Source organism: Phoenix dactylifera, chromosome 3 (genome assembly GCF_051530095.1).
Source record: "Phoenix dactylifera cultivar Ajwa chromosome 3, Ajwa_hap1_PhDact_Kaust_v1.1, whole genome shotgun sequence".
Taxonomy (NCBI): Eukaryota; Viridiplantae; Streptophyta; class Magnoliopsida; order Arecales; family Arecaceae; genus Phoenix; species Phoenix dactylifera.
In genome coordinates, this window is record NC_143192.1 from 49,917,577 (window position 1) to 49,933,172 (window position 15,596).

The following is a 15,596-nucleotide window of genomic DNA, read 5'->3' on the forward strand; positions in this document are numbered from 1 at the left end:
AGAAGCTACCATACTAGATCAAGAGCTGAAGTAGCAGCTCAAAAGCTAATTTAGCAGATTAGGAGTTGACATAACAACTCAAAAGCCGATATGGCAGACTGATTTGTCTGACTGACGTAATAGACTGACATATCTGTTGATATAGCTGATTAATTTGTCTGATATATGGCGGCAAAAAGACACATAGAAGATGATAGTTACAGTGAGGACAAAGCTCAGAGAGAAGGTAACCAAAGATCGACAACCCTCGTAATGGAGACACCATTAAAGAAGAGCAATTGGCTTTGAACTCGAGGGTGAAGGAGCCGAAGGAATTAATAAAACTAGAGATGAAGAGAATGGGGCCGAGCGATTGTGAGGAAAGACGACCAAAGATCTGAAGCTGAAGAGAAAAGTAATGGAGAGGAGCTGCGGATTCATAGAAAATAAAGAATCTTTAGGTGGTAATCTACCATAAGTAGAGAATATGCAGATCTACTAATGAGATCAATATTGATTCATTAGAAAAATAGAGAATCTGCGGATCCACCAAAAAAATAGAGAATTTTCGGGTGTTGATTCATCCGAAAACAGAAATCAATAGATCGGTAATAGGGGTCTTCAAAACTTCTGGATATGGCGACGACGACCATAACAAAGGCGGAAGAGATGATGGCAGTAAGTTAGGTGATCGGTAGTTCTGATACCATGTTAATATATTTGTAGAAGAAAAAAAATAGAAAAAAAAAGAAAAATAATTTTACTTCTCTGTTCTATTATATTCGGTACATTTCAAGGGTTATATATACAAAACGCCATACAAAAGAAATAATATAGCATGATATAATATCATGCTATTAAAAAAAATAATACTCACTGATACAAGTTGTTATGTGATTTCTAAAATCACTCTAATAAGATCATGCCAATAAAGAAAAATAATACCAATCGATAGAGGATCACGCTAATAAAAAAAAATAATATTGGCTGATACAAGTTGTTACATGATGTTTCAAATTATTCTAACACACTCAGAGAGCCCTTGTGAAGCATTGGACGTAGGATTTAGGATTTCCTCAACAAAGAAATTAATCCATATACTATCATTCCAAAATCCGATGGATGCTGGGTCTTTCCTTTTTCAATTGGATACCTGAAGAATGAGACACCGTTCCTTTCTTTTAACGCTTCCACTGGGGAGAAGAACAGCTTGTGCTGTATCCTTCTTCGTATATAATTCTTTTATACAGGAAGGACGGAACCCCTTCCCCTTCCATGCCCAGCGAAGCAGAACCTCCCACTAGACACAGATCTCTTCATCGGGACTGGGCTCATAACACAGTGCAAGCCCCTGGTCCTGCTACCTGCAGCCTTGCTGTGCTCTCTTCCACACCGTCTCGATGAACCGACGCCAACCAAAGACTCATGATCCTGGGAAGCTAAGAATTCATCCTCCATGCTCATTAGCAAGACATCAGCAATCGAAGGCCGCCCTCGATGCGAGGAGTCCATCGAGAACGACCGCCTAAGTGGTTGGAAGACGCCATCATCTCTAATCTCAATTATACGATCACTCTCCGCCACCCTTTCCGGATTACCAAGAACTTGAGAGGGGTGTTCCTTGGCAGGCACATCACCATCATTCCTCAATCGGATCTCTTCTTCCCCTCCCCTGTCCGGATCTTCTAGGACTACAGCCATCTCCTCGATGCGTTCGCCTTCGGCCACAGCACGACTGCTTTCGAGCTCAGGAGGGGCTGGCAACTGCAGTGGCGGCGGCGACAGTGAATCCACGGAGACAATATTGGCACGGCAGAGAGGGCAGCTAGAGTGCGACTGCAGCCAAGTGTCGATGCATTGGACATGGAAAGCATGGCTACACTTGGGGAGCAATCGAAGGCTCTCGTCCTCCCTGAACTCGCTGAGGCACACCGAGCAGTCGGTGCCGTCGACCAGTCCATCGCCTCTCCTGTACTTGCACACCGCAATCTTATTGATCAAGGCCTCGTCGAGCCCGTTCGACGGGGAGACGTGCCATGGCTCGTCGCGGCGGGATTGACCAAGGCCGTCCTCGAGCTCGCGGTCATCCGCACCCCACTGGCCGTGGAGCCGCCGGCGGAGGGAGTCGAAGCTGCCGCAGTACTTGGAGATGATGGCGTAGTAGCTGACCAGGAGGAAGGCGCTGGCGAGGATGCCGATGATGGCGATCACCAGGGGGGAGAAGGTCGGGCCGGAGCTGTCGTCAGAGAGCTCGAAGGGGGGAGGTGGTGGGAAAATTATGTAGCACCACTGTGGGCAGTAGACGCTGCATAAGCCCTGAGTGCAGTCTTTAGTTGGCTCATAGGGAACCCAGGTCTGCTGGTTGTCAGCGGTGGCCATGGCCAAAAGGCCAGTCCGAGAGCAGGGGGGCTCAGCGGGGTTGTCCTCTCTCAAGTGGAAGTCCCATCAGGATCTTTGTGAGTTTCTGGATTGTAGATGGAGGGATGGTATGAGGTTTTTTATTGGGAACTGGGAGATTGCTATGTGATCGATGGCAGTGGAAGGAGAGCAGAGCGAGTGAGGGTGGTAAGAGGCTAGGAGCTTCTGCTTAAAGGGAAGGGTTTTTTTTTGAGAATGGTGAAGGAACCAAAGTGCTTGACCCCAAAGAAAAGTATTGGGGAAGAGAGGGTTGGTTTGCTTTTGTTTTGCTCTTCTTTTTCTCTCCTCTCCTATGCATATTTCTTCTTTTTCCTCGACTCCTTTGCGATGTGGATGGGGAGAGAGACAGAGGCGGAGGGGTCGACATGGATAGAGTTGATGGTTGGTGGACCGAGAGTTGGAAGGAAAAAAATAAAAAAATCTTTAATTATCTTTAATACGAAAAAAAAATAAAAACTTAAAACTGATCTTTGGAAGGAAACAAACTCTATACAGTAAAAACTATTTATCAAATTGATTCTCAAATCTCAATCCTACCTGGCTTTTAACATGGTATCCAACATGTTGGGCCGCATAGCAATATTTAAAACCCACCACCTGAGGATAGAATTCGGGTTGGAAGAATGATCAATCTTCTTTTGCACCATCAATTGTTGGATTACACTGACGGTATAAAAAAAAAAAAAAAAAAAGTTTAGAATGCTTTGAGATCTATACAAAATGTGATTGACGCCATAAAAAAAGCAAAAGATGAATCATCGCTTCGTATGAAAAATACAGCCGTAGCTCTAGGGATATGGAAACTTTTTGATTTAAAGTAGACGACTAGTGCTGGGGTTGTGTGGTGAGCACTACTGAGTGCTAATGGTTTCTCCAACTCCAATGTTGTTGCTATGCTTTACTGCAACAATTTCATATGGGCTTGCCAGTCAAATTTGTTATGAAAGATGAGGGGGAATGTGTCTCATTATATGATGGCTTTCAGTTCACCAAACAAAAGAATATAAAGTAGCCGAAATGACACTTGGGCGGTGAGTATACAAGTAATTAGAAGTATATTAAAATATATATATATATAGAAGCTAACCTCTCTCTTTCATAGCTTAGCGCGTGATGGCTCTTCTTCGTCTTCTAACCTTTTCTAAACTTTTCTCGCAGTTTTCCGTGATAGACCCTCTGGTTTAGATGTTCTTTTCCTTGGGTAAGTTTGAAGTGCTCTTTTTTAATTAATTCAATTGCTTTTAAGTCATGGCTAATTCAAATGTTTTTTAGGTAAGAAGGAGACGTTCTTCGTCCTGCACGCCACGCCACACCCGTTGTCCGGTTTCTCCCACCTACTTAAGGGTTCCTTTGAATCCAACATCATGTCCACGCCCTGCTCCACATCATCAATTTACAAAAGGGTCCCTGTTATCCTCCTTAATGAGGTAGGGCCGCATCTAGTAGTGTTAATGGATAATGAACAGTTCGCTTGATTCAGGCTGCAAGTTAGGCTCAAAATTAGTTTCTAGTCCAGCTAAAAGTAAAAGCAGCTCAATCAAGATCGACTTTATTAGATTTGAAAATGCATGCATACATACATACGTACGTACGTACAAGTATGTATATTTGTATGTGAAGTTCAAATGATAGCAGTTGGATCTTAGATCTAATTGTCCACAATATTAAGATTATTCAAGATTGAATATTTGCATAATTTTTGAATCCACTAAATGTTAATTCAAATTTGAATCGGGTTTGAATCGAATTTGAATCGAGCTTGAATTTAGCTTGATTTAAGCTTGAGTTGATTTTTAGCTCGATTTAAGATTTTCAAATTCATCAACTAGGTTAACGTTCAACACAAGTCAAAATTAAGCTTGAATCTGAGTTTGAAATAGTGGTAACCAAATCAAGCTGAATCTCAAGCTCAAAATTAGTTCCAAGCCATACTTCATTAGGCTCAGGCCTGATCAAGCTGGCTTATCTACACTCCTGATCTCATCCACAAGAACCATAGTCAAGTGGTAGAACAACTGGATCATTTGTGAACAATAATCGATCTCTCTCTCATACACACAAATGATAATGACGATGATGGGTTGACGAAAAGACCATGATACTATTGGCTAAAAGATTACACCACATTACATGTTCTCTACCTAAATCTCTAAACTAAATTCTTCTAAACTAAATAGGATATCAGAATCCCAAGCCCACACTGCCTTTTGTTTCTAACTTTGTCGACAAGACTGTCTGCTACTATGTTTTTTTCAGTAAATCTAAATAGCCTGCATTCATTACATCTCGCTAATAGGCTTAATATCTTTAACATCAACCAATGGACTTTTACGGGCCATCCAAATCTTGTATAAGAAATCTAATTATCATCTTTACTTCAACTTGCCAAACCTAGCATGTAAATCTTGTATAAGAAATCTTATTATCATCTTTGCTCCAGCTCGCCAATCATAGCATGTGGCCTCTATCTCCAATACCAAGATGGTCATGAACTAGTAGATGTTGTATAAAGAACTCCACCTATATCAGCATAATATATAAAATCAACTAATACAGTCAATAAAGTCATTGAGAATTGGTATGAATATAGATTCGAGTTCCATCTTCACCCAGTGTCAAATGGTTGATTAAGATGAGAAAATAAAAGGAGGAAAAACAACCCAAGGTATAAATGTAAGAGACTTGAGTGATAAATAATGGCCATAATCATTATATTGGTTAAAATTAGTCATGGAAACTTATATTTGCATGTTTTTCTTTTTCATGTGATGTCGTCACGTGACCGAGATAGCCGGGTTGGCGGGGTGGGAGGGGGTTTGGTTGCCGTATCGCAATTTTCTCGGAAACGACGTGCACGAAAGGGAGATCCCGCGGGAGGGCGTTGGCGAGTTCATTCGCGGAACCACAAACCAACCACCAACCTTTATTTTTTTTTCTCAAGAGATTGTATAGTTTATATCACTATAAATAAAAAGTCCAAATAAGTTACTTATTTCATTTGTTATGGCAATCATTACGGACAAATCTGTACCAAAAAACAAATAAAACATTACCGACAAACGACGATTATAACATAAATAAAAGTTGTTTCATGGATTCGCAAGAGAGCACTTGAATTTTTTTAATAAATAAAAAGTATATCATGCCTCAATCTGGTCGAAGTCCGCGGTGGTGGAGGAACCGGATTGGAAAAAAAAAAAAAGAATTCTAGTTGTAAGAAACTAAGAAGAGATTGAGAGATGATAGGCTTCGTCTTACGGTCGGTTTGAGAGCCACCCCTTTACCAGCTTTCCATTTTTTTATTCCCCCTTTTGTTGTTATCGATCTTTCCGAATCTTAGAGGCTTTGAGACTATCTAGACGATAAAAGCGGACTACCTCGGCCCAGCCTGGTTTCCCAGTGGCTTAAAAGCTAAAACAGAGAAGCCGACATTGACTCATCGTTTCAGTGGGCTCCTACCAAGATTGACGGCGTGTCGTATTGTGATTTGTTGCAAAGTTTGTCTTTCGAGTCCAGTATAAAACTAAGGGAATCAACAAAGCAAGTCGGCGAAGCAAGCTTCAGAGAGAAGGCCCACTATATGGAATAAAGGCTATAAAGAGAATGGAGAACCTGTCTTCTCTTTTTTAAAAGACGCAGCATCAGTGAAGCCAGAAGGGAGTCACTAATGAGTCATCATCTGGTGAGGGTTAGAAAATTTGGCATAGCGGTATCAGTGACAAAAGGGATGAGACGGCTGACCTTGGCCCAATGTTGATGATTTAAAGGCAACATTGTAGTGCAGCAACATCACTTAACGCTAGACCTGCATTCCTGTTGATGGTTGTACGGTTAAATTTTTAGTTTCTTAAATCTTAATATTTATTATAGTCTGCTGCTTCTTCCCAACATCACTCTATTCTGAGTTCGGATCACCTGCGGCATGACTTTTGCATCGTAGAGTTCACTCTATTCCAAGTTCATATCATCTGCTGTGTGAGTTTTGCATTGCAGAGTCCTATACCCACGTCATCTATTTTGGAGACGGACGGTTTTCATCTATCTTAGAAATATATTCGGGCACTTTTCAGTGTGATATATGGCACGTGTAGAGATAAAGACGGGGCACCCATTTATGAAGACTAAGCACCCATTTCAGAAATAGATGAAATGGCTATCCATGATGGTTGCAAAAGTTGCACTGCAAAGCAAAGCATCCCATTCCATCCTCGGCATCAGTCCGCTGCGGTAAACAGTATCTGGTGCAGTGGATGGGGACGCGCAGGTGGGTGCTGGAAAGCTTTTTCCTTTATTAAAAGACACTGAATTCATATTTTTTTTAAGGCTTGCGCAGCCATAGTGGAAGGAAGGCTGCGGCATACTTCATCGAGTTTTGGAATCAACAATTTTTTTAAAAAAATTTTCTTGTTAACAGAATCAACAAATACAAAAGTAAAATATATCGCAAATGTGAATGAGGTAATAGAGTACTTTAAAGATGGTCATTTGAAGGGGTGTTTAGTGGATAATGAGGTGATGGGGTGCTAAAATTACATAAAATGACCATTTAACCATGTTGTTTATAGTGTAAACATGCTAACTGTTGTTCATTAATTTCCACAACCTGCTAAAATTTGAGAGATTTTGCGACCGAAAGATGTGAGATTTGTTTAAGTTTCCTGCAACAACGAAGTTTTTCTCGCCAACCTACTTGCTCCATAGTATAAATGATGTGCCAGTATGATCGTTACGTTCCCTTGCGCCATGCCTACCTCACAACCATGCGGCAAAAGCATGGAGACGGATAAAAGTGGTGGGGAAGACGTAGTAGCTAAGATTTTGGCAAAAAGATATCATTGCTCTGCTCCCCCCGTCAATACCGTTCCTCTGGGAAGCAGAGGTGTTATAAAGAAGATAACAGAGGGCATGACCAGGTACTCTAGGAGACAGATTGATGGCTCTTGGTCCTCCCGTTCCTACTAAATGAACTGGTGGGAGTCCCGCCAAGCACCACCTCTGAAGATAATTATGACGTAAAAATTTCATGAGAATGCAAGACAATCTATTTCGCAGTAAAGTGTTTTCATCTGCCGACCAAACACAGCAACCACCCACTGGCTATAACCTTCTTTTGGTATTGTCAGTTGTCCTATTAGGAGGGTTGCATTTGAAAGTCCTTTGTAAGGATTGAGAGGCTTCATCAGGTGGTCCTGAAGATCTTGCCACCATCTTAACTAATTTAAAATTAAATAACATCCTCACAAATAAATAGATAGTCATTATGATATCTGAGCGCTGGAACAAGAACTGATGATGTGGTTTATAAATTTTATTCTCTCTCTCTCAATCAATTCTCTGTGACAAGAGGCTGATTTCTATCACGATTTTATGAGTGAATTGATGTCAATGAAGCAACCTCAATCATTCAAGCAATGGAAAATTTGATTACTTATAGAGGCCACATAAACATTATTATGTCATAGTCATCCAAGGAGATGCAAGATTTTCAGCATGCAAACTCCGACTTTGCATGATATATATGTTGAACAGGTATTCAAACTAATAATGAACCAGCGGTTAAGTAAGCTTTTGGCCTTATCTTTGCACGACCTTCGTAACAATGAATAAGCTGTGGTAACCAAATTAACGCACACATGAAAAGGAAAAAGACAGAACTCTAATCATAGGCTCCTCCAAGTGAAATCCATACATTAAAATAGCAATTATTTCTATACCTCAAATAAACAAGTTCGCGATGGTACTCACAATTGTGATGCTCAATTATTATAAGGGAACTAAAATAGTACCCTCTAACAGCAACATTGAGCTTAAAGCCGATTAATTGATCAACTAATGGTTCTTTAAAGGAGTTCAGCAGCTGACAATTTTTTTGCATTGCCATTTGATGTACTTGAGGTGATCATCCAACATTGCAAAAGGAATAATCAAGCTAGTATTTCAAATTATAAAATACAATAATTAATTAATTTCCAAGGAATTAAGAAATATAGAAAAGAGATTTCAAATAATATGATAAATAGAATGGATAATATGTGAGGAAAAAAACTGAGGAAAGAGATTTTATATGTATGATATAATAGATAAGATTAGGGAAAAGTTCCCTCCAAGATTTTTTTGCGTGCCAACATGAATGCGGTACATGACATGTCCATAAATGTTTGCAGGTGATATTTTGGTGGAAATGAGCAGAAAAAACTGGCGATTGTGCACTTTGTCTGAGCTGTTGGATTGTCCTTCAGTATTGCCCGACTCTGCTGGCTCACTTCCAAATTCATCATCGTTCTTTTGATGTAGTATGAAAAACAGGTCCTCTCATCAATTCCTATAGCATGTACTACGCCAAAACAATATAATAACTCCACTTGCTTTCACATAAACATCACAATATATATATAGATGTCAAAACAGAAATGCACTATTAAAAAAAAAATCAAAATACTGAACTTTGTCCATGGAAAGCATACTGTCCACTCATCGCTGGTAAACTGTGTTAAACATGTTTTCTTTACCATTTGGTGTAATTTTTCCATGGAGTGATTAGAGAAAAAAACAAAGAACATATTGTTGGCAAAGATTCAAAGTTTGACTGGAAGAGTGGTTGGGAAATATTCTTTATACAGATCCAAGTGTATCACGATCAGCTTTCTGTTCATGGCATGCATGTTCAATACCATTAATATAATATTTAAATGCATTGCTTCTTTTGACTCAAAACATTTAACACATTAGCCTTTAATTTGATGGGTATCCAAAATATTGCCGAGCTACCCTCTGCAAACTGTATCTATACCGAACATGTTCAACCTTTGGACATCTAAATGGTGGTAGAGCTTCATTTCTTTAAGGAACATTATTCTATTTGTATAGTTCTAGTTCGTTGTTTCAATGGTGTCAGACTGCCCTTGTTATAGTTAACATTTTAGTTAGGACAATCCACTTCGATATCCATTTCTGAACATGCAACTTTGCCTTCATTAAATAATGTGATATCGATTCATTTATTTTATTTATTTATTCAAGGATCCATCAAAATCAGATACCTTGTCAACTAGGATTATGATAATTTCAGATGCATTTCATGATTCATCTATTGCCCTGATGAAAAAGAGACAATTCTGGTATGCAAAGTTGATACCAATTAACCTGAATGTCAGATACTGACCAAAAAATAATGCTCAGTCCCAAGTCCCAACCCATCCCAACTTCGCCACTACACTCAACAGCATGCCTCTATGCAGAATAGGAAAATTATTTTCTCTGATTACCTTCTAACTTTCTCATCCATCCAGTTATTATGACCCAGCTGTTCATGAGCTAAAGGCATATTAAATCAATTGCCATTTTCATCCATATTCACAATGGATGACTAACATTAGAATAGTAATAACTTTTAGAGGAAGTGATAATACTTAACAAAACTATACATTTAACAAGCGAATGATTGTTATAATAGTTTTGCCTTCATAAATCATCTATGTTGAATCTTACTAAGTAATCTATGTGAACTTCAACCATAAATATAACAGATTAAGTTGAACATCGCATGACCTTATGGAGCATCATGTCCAACACATATTATTTAGTATACGCACACATGCAATTCTGCTTATATGATGGATCTCTGCCAGACATCATGTTGTCGGGAATGAAAAATAAGTCGTGATAACTTATATGAGAAAACCCATCACATGGTGTATAGAACATCTTTGCTTTCACCCACCATAAGCCCACGCATAGCATGTCCAAGAAATGAGTACCATGTGTACGCTTTTAATACATAGATGCCACCAGAGAATTTTATAGCATATCCTAATATCACCAGAAAAATGTATATAGACATAGACCCACATAACAGACAGTATAAATTATTGATCAACAACATCATCCTATTTGGATTCAGCATAAAGAATCACCTAGTTTCCTCTATTTTTCCAAAGAAGAAACATATTTTCTTCTACACCCTTCAATTGAACTTTATATGGAACCATGAGACAGTTTTACCAAGACGCTGTCAGAATTAGACATCCAGATCCATCAATCTGACTTTGTTTTTAACTTGAACATTACAAGGAAAAGGAAGGAAGTTTTAACAAATGGATGCAAAGAAACGGATATTTGCCTCTACTTTGCAATACCTCAAATACCCCTGTAGTTTTCTTCGCTAGTCTTAAATGTTAAGAACCACATTTATATGTGTTAGAGATTCATTAGAGATAAATAAATTAATCTAAATTTTGAAGGAGTCGAATAAACAAAACAAAGACTTTCAACGATGTTGAATATGCACATGACTAGATCTATTTGTTATCTTATGTTCTAATATGACTCCAAACCAAGGTTTGCTATACCAACCCTAACTGCCCCGTACTGATTGTACCGTACCATACCAGCACGGTACTAAGGTTCAGTTTGGTACACAAACTAAAATGGTCCATACCAATCCAAACCAAGCAGAACTATTCCCTACAACTTGGTACCCACCCATACCGACCCAATTTCGAGTGGCGTCATGGCTAGGGGTGAGAAAAGGTATTGGAATCCTATCTTGGTATGAGTGTGTACCAATTCATACCCTACCAACCATACCTTACAGAACCAATAACATACCGTACAGTTCTCGATATTGATCTTGTAAACCTTGCTCCAAATAAATTATTGTATTTGGATTGCTTAGTGCCAAATGATCCAAATAGTATGATACAGGTCATGGATCATCCAGTAGCATGAAAAAAAAAAGACAAATTAATTATGTAACAAGAATGCTATATATCATGGCATATGTGCTAGTTCTATTTGATATATTCAAACTACGAATGCTAAGAGGTTCAAAAAATTTCTCATCAAACTAATCTTCTTTCACCCCCTAAATGAAAGTTCAACATTTCAAAGTTTCAAAATCAAGCCAAATCAACAGAAATGACATAATCACTGCCAATTTCCTTTAAGGCTAACTACTCTTCTAGGTTTAGATTTCATGGCAGGCCCATCTGAGCATTTGTTGCCTTGCAATGAACTCAGCATCACATGACAAAAATTAAATTCATATTGAGAGTAGGCTGTGGAGAGTCTGAGGGATTGAGAGTTGATTTTCGAAAGCTACTGAACTTTAATTGATCATACCATAATCCATAAAACTGAGCCCATAAGGTAGGGATAAGGCTTGCAGGTAATGTTAAGTTTAAAATGATTTATTTTAACTGGTTTAGCCATATATCTGAGAACCTGTGTAGCCATGTGTTTAGTCCCACATGGTTGTGTGCTAGGAAGATCCTGGGTACTTATACAGGGCCAAAAAATTTAAATAAAAAAAATATTTAGTTAGCCATTTTGCTTAAGGTCCTAGATCATTAAAAATGGTGTCAGAGCGGATCAAATCCATTACTCATGTGGACTAGAAGATATTACAGCATAGGCCCATTTGGGGGTGACGATAAGCTATCATGGTGTGTTTATGATTGGATTTGATTGAATTTGCCTAGCGAGCAACCTAGGGCTCAAACTAGGGGAGTATGAGTACCCGTAAGGGCATGTGCTAGTCCCATGTTGGTTGTGCATTGGAGAGTCTTGGGTCCTTATATCAAACCAATAAATCAAATAACAACTAATTGGCCGGCCTTTTTGGGTGAGATCCTGAGTCATTACAAAATGAATAACTCTCATTCAATTATTCCATTTATAATATGTATGAGAACTGATGGGTTTTGTTGATTCATATTATGGCACATGAACCAATTCCATAAACAAGCAGGATATATAAAAAAATTATAGTTGCACCATGACTCATATGGCACACTAGGATACAGTGTGTAGAAAGGATAACAGGCAAATTAACACTCGTGTAAACAGAAAAGACTGGCTTTTTAAATGTTGTCAATATAATGAAGTTAGTACCAATGTACCTAGACAACATTAAGTAGAAAAAATTTAAATATATCAAGAACTAAAATTCCATGTTACCTTTCCATCCAGTTCAGAAATAGCAGCATCTGCTTCCTCCTTTGTGGCAAAAGCAACAAAGCCCCATCCAGCAGATCTCCCTGATGGGTTTCCAAAAACCACCCATGCAGATAGTGGCTTGAACTTTTGCAGAGGAAAATTCTTTGATACAGGCAGACCTCACCCAAAAATGTAGACCTCACCAATGTACCTAGACAACTTTTTTCTATCGTGCATCTACAGCAGTGGCACCAGCTGGAAGAGGACATCGTGGCTTCTGAATCTCTTTGCAAATTCAACCCTAGTTATCCTTCCCACCAGTTCCTGGTTGGTGTACATTTATATTACAAACACAAGAAGAAAATATTAGAAATCCATTCGTATCATCAAATCAAAGTTGGTCCACGATGCCTGTAAACTCTGATCGATGTTAAATATCATGTATCAAGTATGTGTCATTTATCCTGAATCATTTAATCCTATGATGCCATCACTGCCATGCTAGACCAAGCAACAATCACATGAAAGATGCAAAAAACAAACAAACCAATGAATTTTCTAACGTAAACAATTTTTACCATTGACAGTTATCATGTTTGTAAACAATGGACATGTTTCAATCAACTAAATAAATTTAAAAACTCGTTATATCTTGAACACACAAGATAAAAATTTTCAACATTGCTCAAGCAACGCTTAATATACCAACATCCATACTCTAATCCATGATCTAATGTCAGATGGTCATATATAGTATTTGATTCAACAAAAAATAGTTAACAAAGAAGTAGTTATCAAAACTAACAGATATGATACAACATCCATGAACATTCATTTGTTTTAAACAACTGAAAGTCTCCGCAGATTGATATGAAATCAAATTTAAAGGACAGAGATCTTAATTATACATAAAGCATGCATGCATGCATATATATCCAATTCAACTGTACATCCATGTCCATGGAAAATTCATCAAAGGATGGTTATCAAAAAGTTCTGAAAGTTGATAAAGTATGGAAAGGATTAATGATGGAAGATGAATAAAAAAGGCAAGCCGAGAACAAAATATTTAACCGAACATGATTAGGAAGACCTCCACAAGCATAATTAATAACACTATGCAAGAGGAGATTTTTTTCCCCTCTTCGGCAGATAGTTTCTTTTTTTCTGTTCTCTATTATAGCACATAGCATTACATTTTTAGACTCTTCCTAGGGTAAGTGCAGACAGCAACAAAATCTTCTCAAATTCCTGACATTGAGCAAACTCTAGTAATCCTCTGGTGGGAATTTATCAATCTGATCGCGATCGCGAGAAGATCAACACTGTGGGACATTTTTAGATCAACAATAAAGTGACACTAAGCATCGACCTTCACGCGTCTGGTCCAAGCACAGGTTATTGGATTCTAAGATTTCTTCATAGTTCATTGGATGTACTTAATCTGGAGAAGTGACAACATGGTAGAGAGAATTTATTTTTCTAACAACATATGATGGAACCAAGTTTGGCATCTGTAGCAGCGATCGGACAATATGCAGCTTCAGCTCCTGATTTAACAATTCTGCAGTGTTTATAAAAGCAAATGTTATCATGGCATTAGTTATGATACTACATCCTCAAGCAGGTTGGAACATATATCCAGCCTTCAACATGGCTGGTTGCTGAGTTTCAGCCCATAGAGAAGTCACTGAGAACCAGCATCTTCCTAAGAGTGCACTTTTTATACAAATATGCTACAACCTCAATGAAATAGGCAGAGATAAAATGTCAGCGTCCAAATGGGCAGTGACTTTGACTGCCTCATTTGTAGGGGATTATTCCAATATATTTTACTTTAAATTATCATCATATAGCTTCTCAGAGTTTTGGTTGGGAAGAGATTCAGGTTTTAAGTCAGAACAAGAGAAAATTACCAGGGAGGATATATCTTTTTATAATAAATTTTGATTTTACCCACAACGATGAAATTTAACTAAATATCGCCATAATAAGAAGAGAATACCGCCCAAGTTGCGCCATCCCTAACTTTAGATGTATAAGAAATCCAAGAAAATGCATTAAAAAAAAAAATCAAGAATTCAAATCCATCGAGATCAATCCAAACTATAATTTAACTAAAACACATTAACAAAACTAATAAAGAAGCAAGAAATAAAAAGGAACCAGAATTTAGAAGAAGGATCCACATTTCCTTACATCAGAATCAAGCTCCTCCGAAGCCAAAGAGAGGAAGGCGAAGCCTCTGCTATTCCCATTCTTGATTTATAACCAGCCAAGAAGCTAGAAAAGAAAAAACCCAAAGAATAAGACAAATAAAAAGAAAAGGAAAAGCATGGTGGTCAGGGCTACCTCCACATTTTTGGGGTGCCGCACGGGCCAGCGAGATTCTCCAGATCGAGAGCCAAGAAGATCCAGGGTAAGTCCACAATGTAGACCTTCCGCTTGTTCTCCTGGCGGCCGCGCTCCTTCTCGGCTCCCTTTCTCTCCTCCCCCACCGCCGGAAGCGGAGGATCTTCCCGGTGACCCAGAGGCGGGTAGGAGGGGGATGGGGAGAGAACCGGGGATTGGAGAAAAGGGTAGAGGTACAAAGGGAAATGCGGGGTTTTAGGAGGGGAGAGAAGGGGTTTGGCCGTCTCGGTCTGGATTTAGGGTTGGTGCAGACGGCCATAGACGCTGCTGCCATCCTCGCGCAGGAGGAGGAGGAGTTGTTTCGGCAAAATTTAACCTAATCGACCCTTGACTGTGAAGGATCCAGACGCACGGTAGATACACTTCCATACTTTTTGGGCACGTTTGGCTCATAGAAGAGGAGAGAAAAAAATATGGTTAACGAAAAAAATAAAAAACATTAGAGTTTTCAAATGAGAGTAAATAAAAATATTAGAGGAAAGATTCTGTATTTTATTAAAAAAAATAAAGAATATGAGAATGTCACCTTTTTATGGGCTAAAAATTGAGATATTTTTTTTAAAAAAAAATATTTTTGAACTTTAAGAAAGAATGGAGTAAAAAAATTTTATTAGGGGCATAATAGATATTTTGCATAATTTTTTAAAAAATAGATGCCCAATCGAATATAAATTATTTTAAAATATGATAATTTTCTATGATTAACCAAGCATACAAAAATTACTTTTCCAAATATTATATATCCAGGCATCAGTTTTTAAGAAAAAATATTTCAATAAAGAAATAATTCTTCCTATAAAATAAATGAATCTTTTATTAAAAAAAATGTATAGATTGTAGGATGCTTGAAT

At 38.3% G+C, this 15,596-nt stretch overlaps 1 protein-coding gene and 1 long non-coding RNA gene across 2 annotated transcripts; both read right to left on the bottom strand.

The window, feature by feature from the left end:
* Positions 1 to 716: 716 nt before the first annotated feature.
* LOC103711781 (E3 ubiquitin-protein ligase Os04g0590900) lies at positions 717 to 3,054 on the bottom strand. Its single transcript, XM_088718852.2, has 2 exons — positions 2,935 to 3,054; positions 717 to 2,717 (listed from the first exon to the last, which is right to left on the bottom strand). The coding sequence occupies exon 2, from the start codon at positions 2,356 to 2,358 to the stop codon at positions 1,222 to 1,224; it is 1,137 nt and encodes a 378-aa protein (XP_088574978.2). The 5' UTR covers positions 2,359 to 2,717; positions 2,935 to 3,054; the 3' UTR covers positions 717 to 1,221.
* A 5,376-nt stretch (positions 3,055 to 8,430) lies between these two features.
* On the bottom strand, positions 8,431 to 15,106 carry LOC103711779 (uncharacterized). The gene is made up of 4 exons (XR_604834.5): positions 14,686 to 15,106; positions 14,533 to 14,616; positions 12,355 to 12,657; positions 8,431 to 8,731 (listed from the first exon to the last, which is right to left on the bottom strand). It is a non-coding gene; the product is annotated as an uncharacterized LOC103711779 (long non-coding RNA).
* Positions 15,107 to 15,596: the final 490 nt, after the last annotated feature.

Excerpts from the sequence above, each read along its gene's own strand:
- LOC103711781 (XM_088718852.2), bottom strand. The coding sequence starts at position 2,358 with ATGGCCACCGCTGACAACCAGCAGACCTGGGTTCCCTATGAGCCAACT.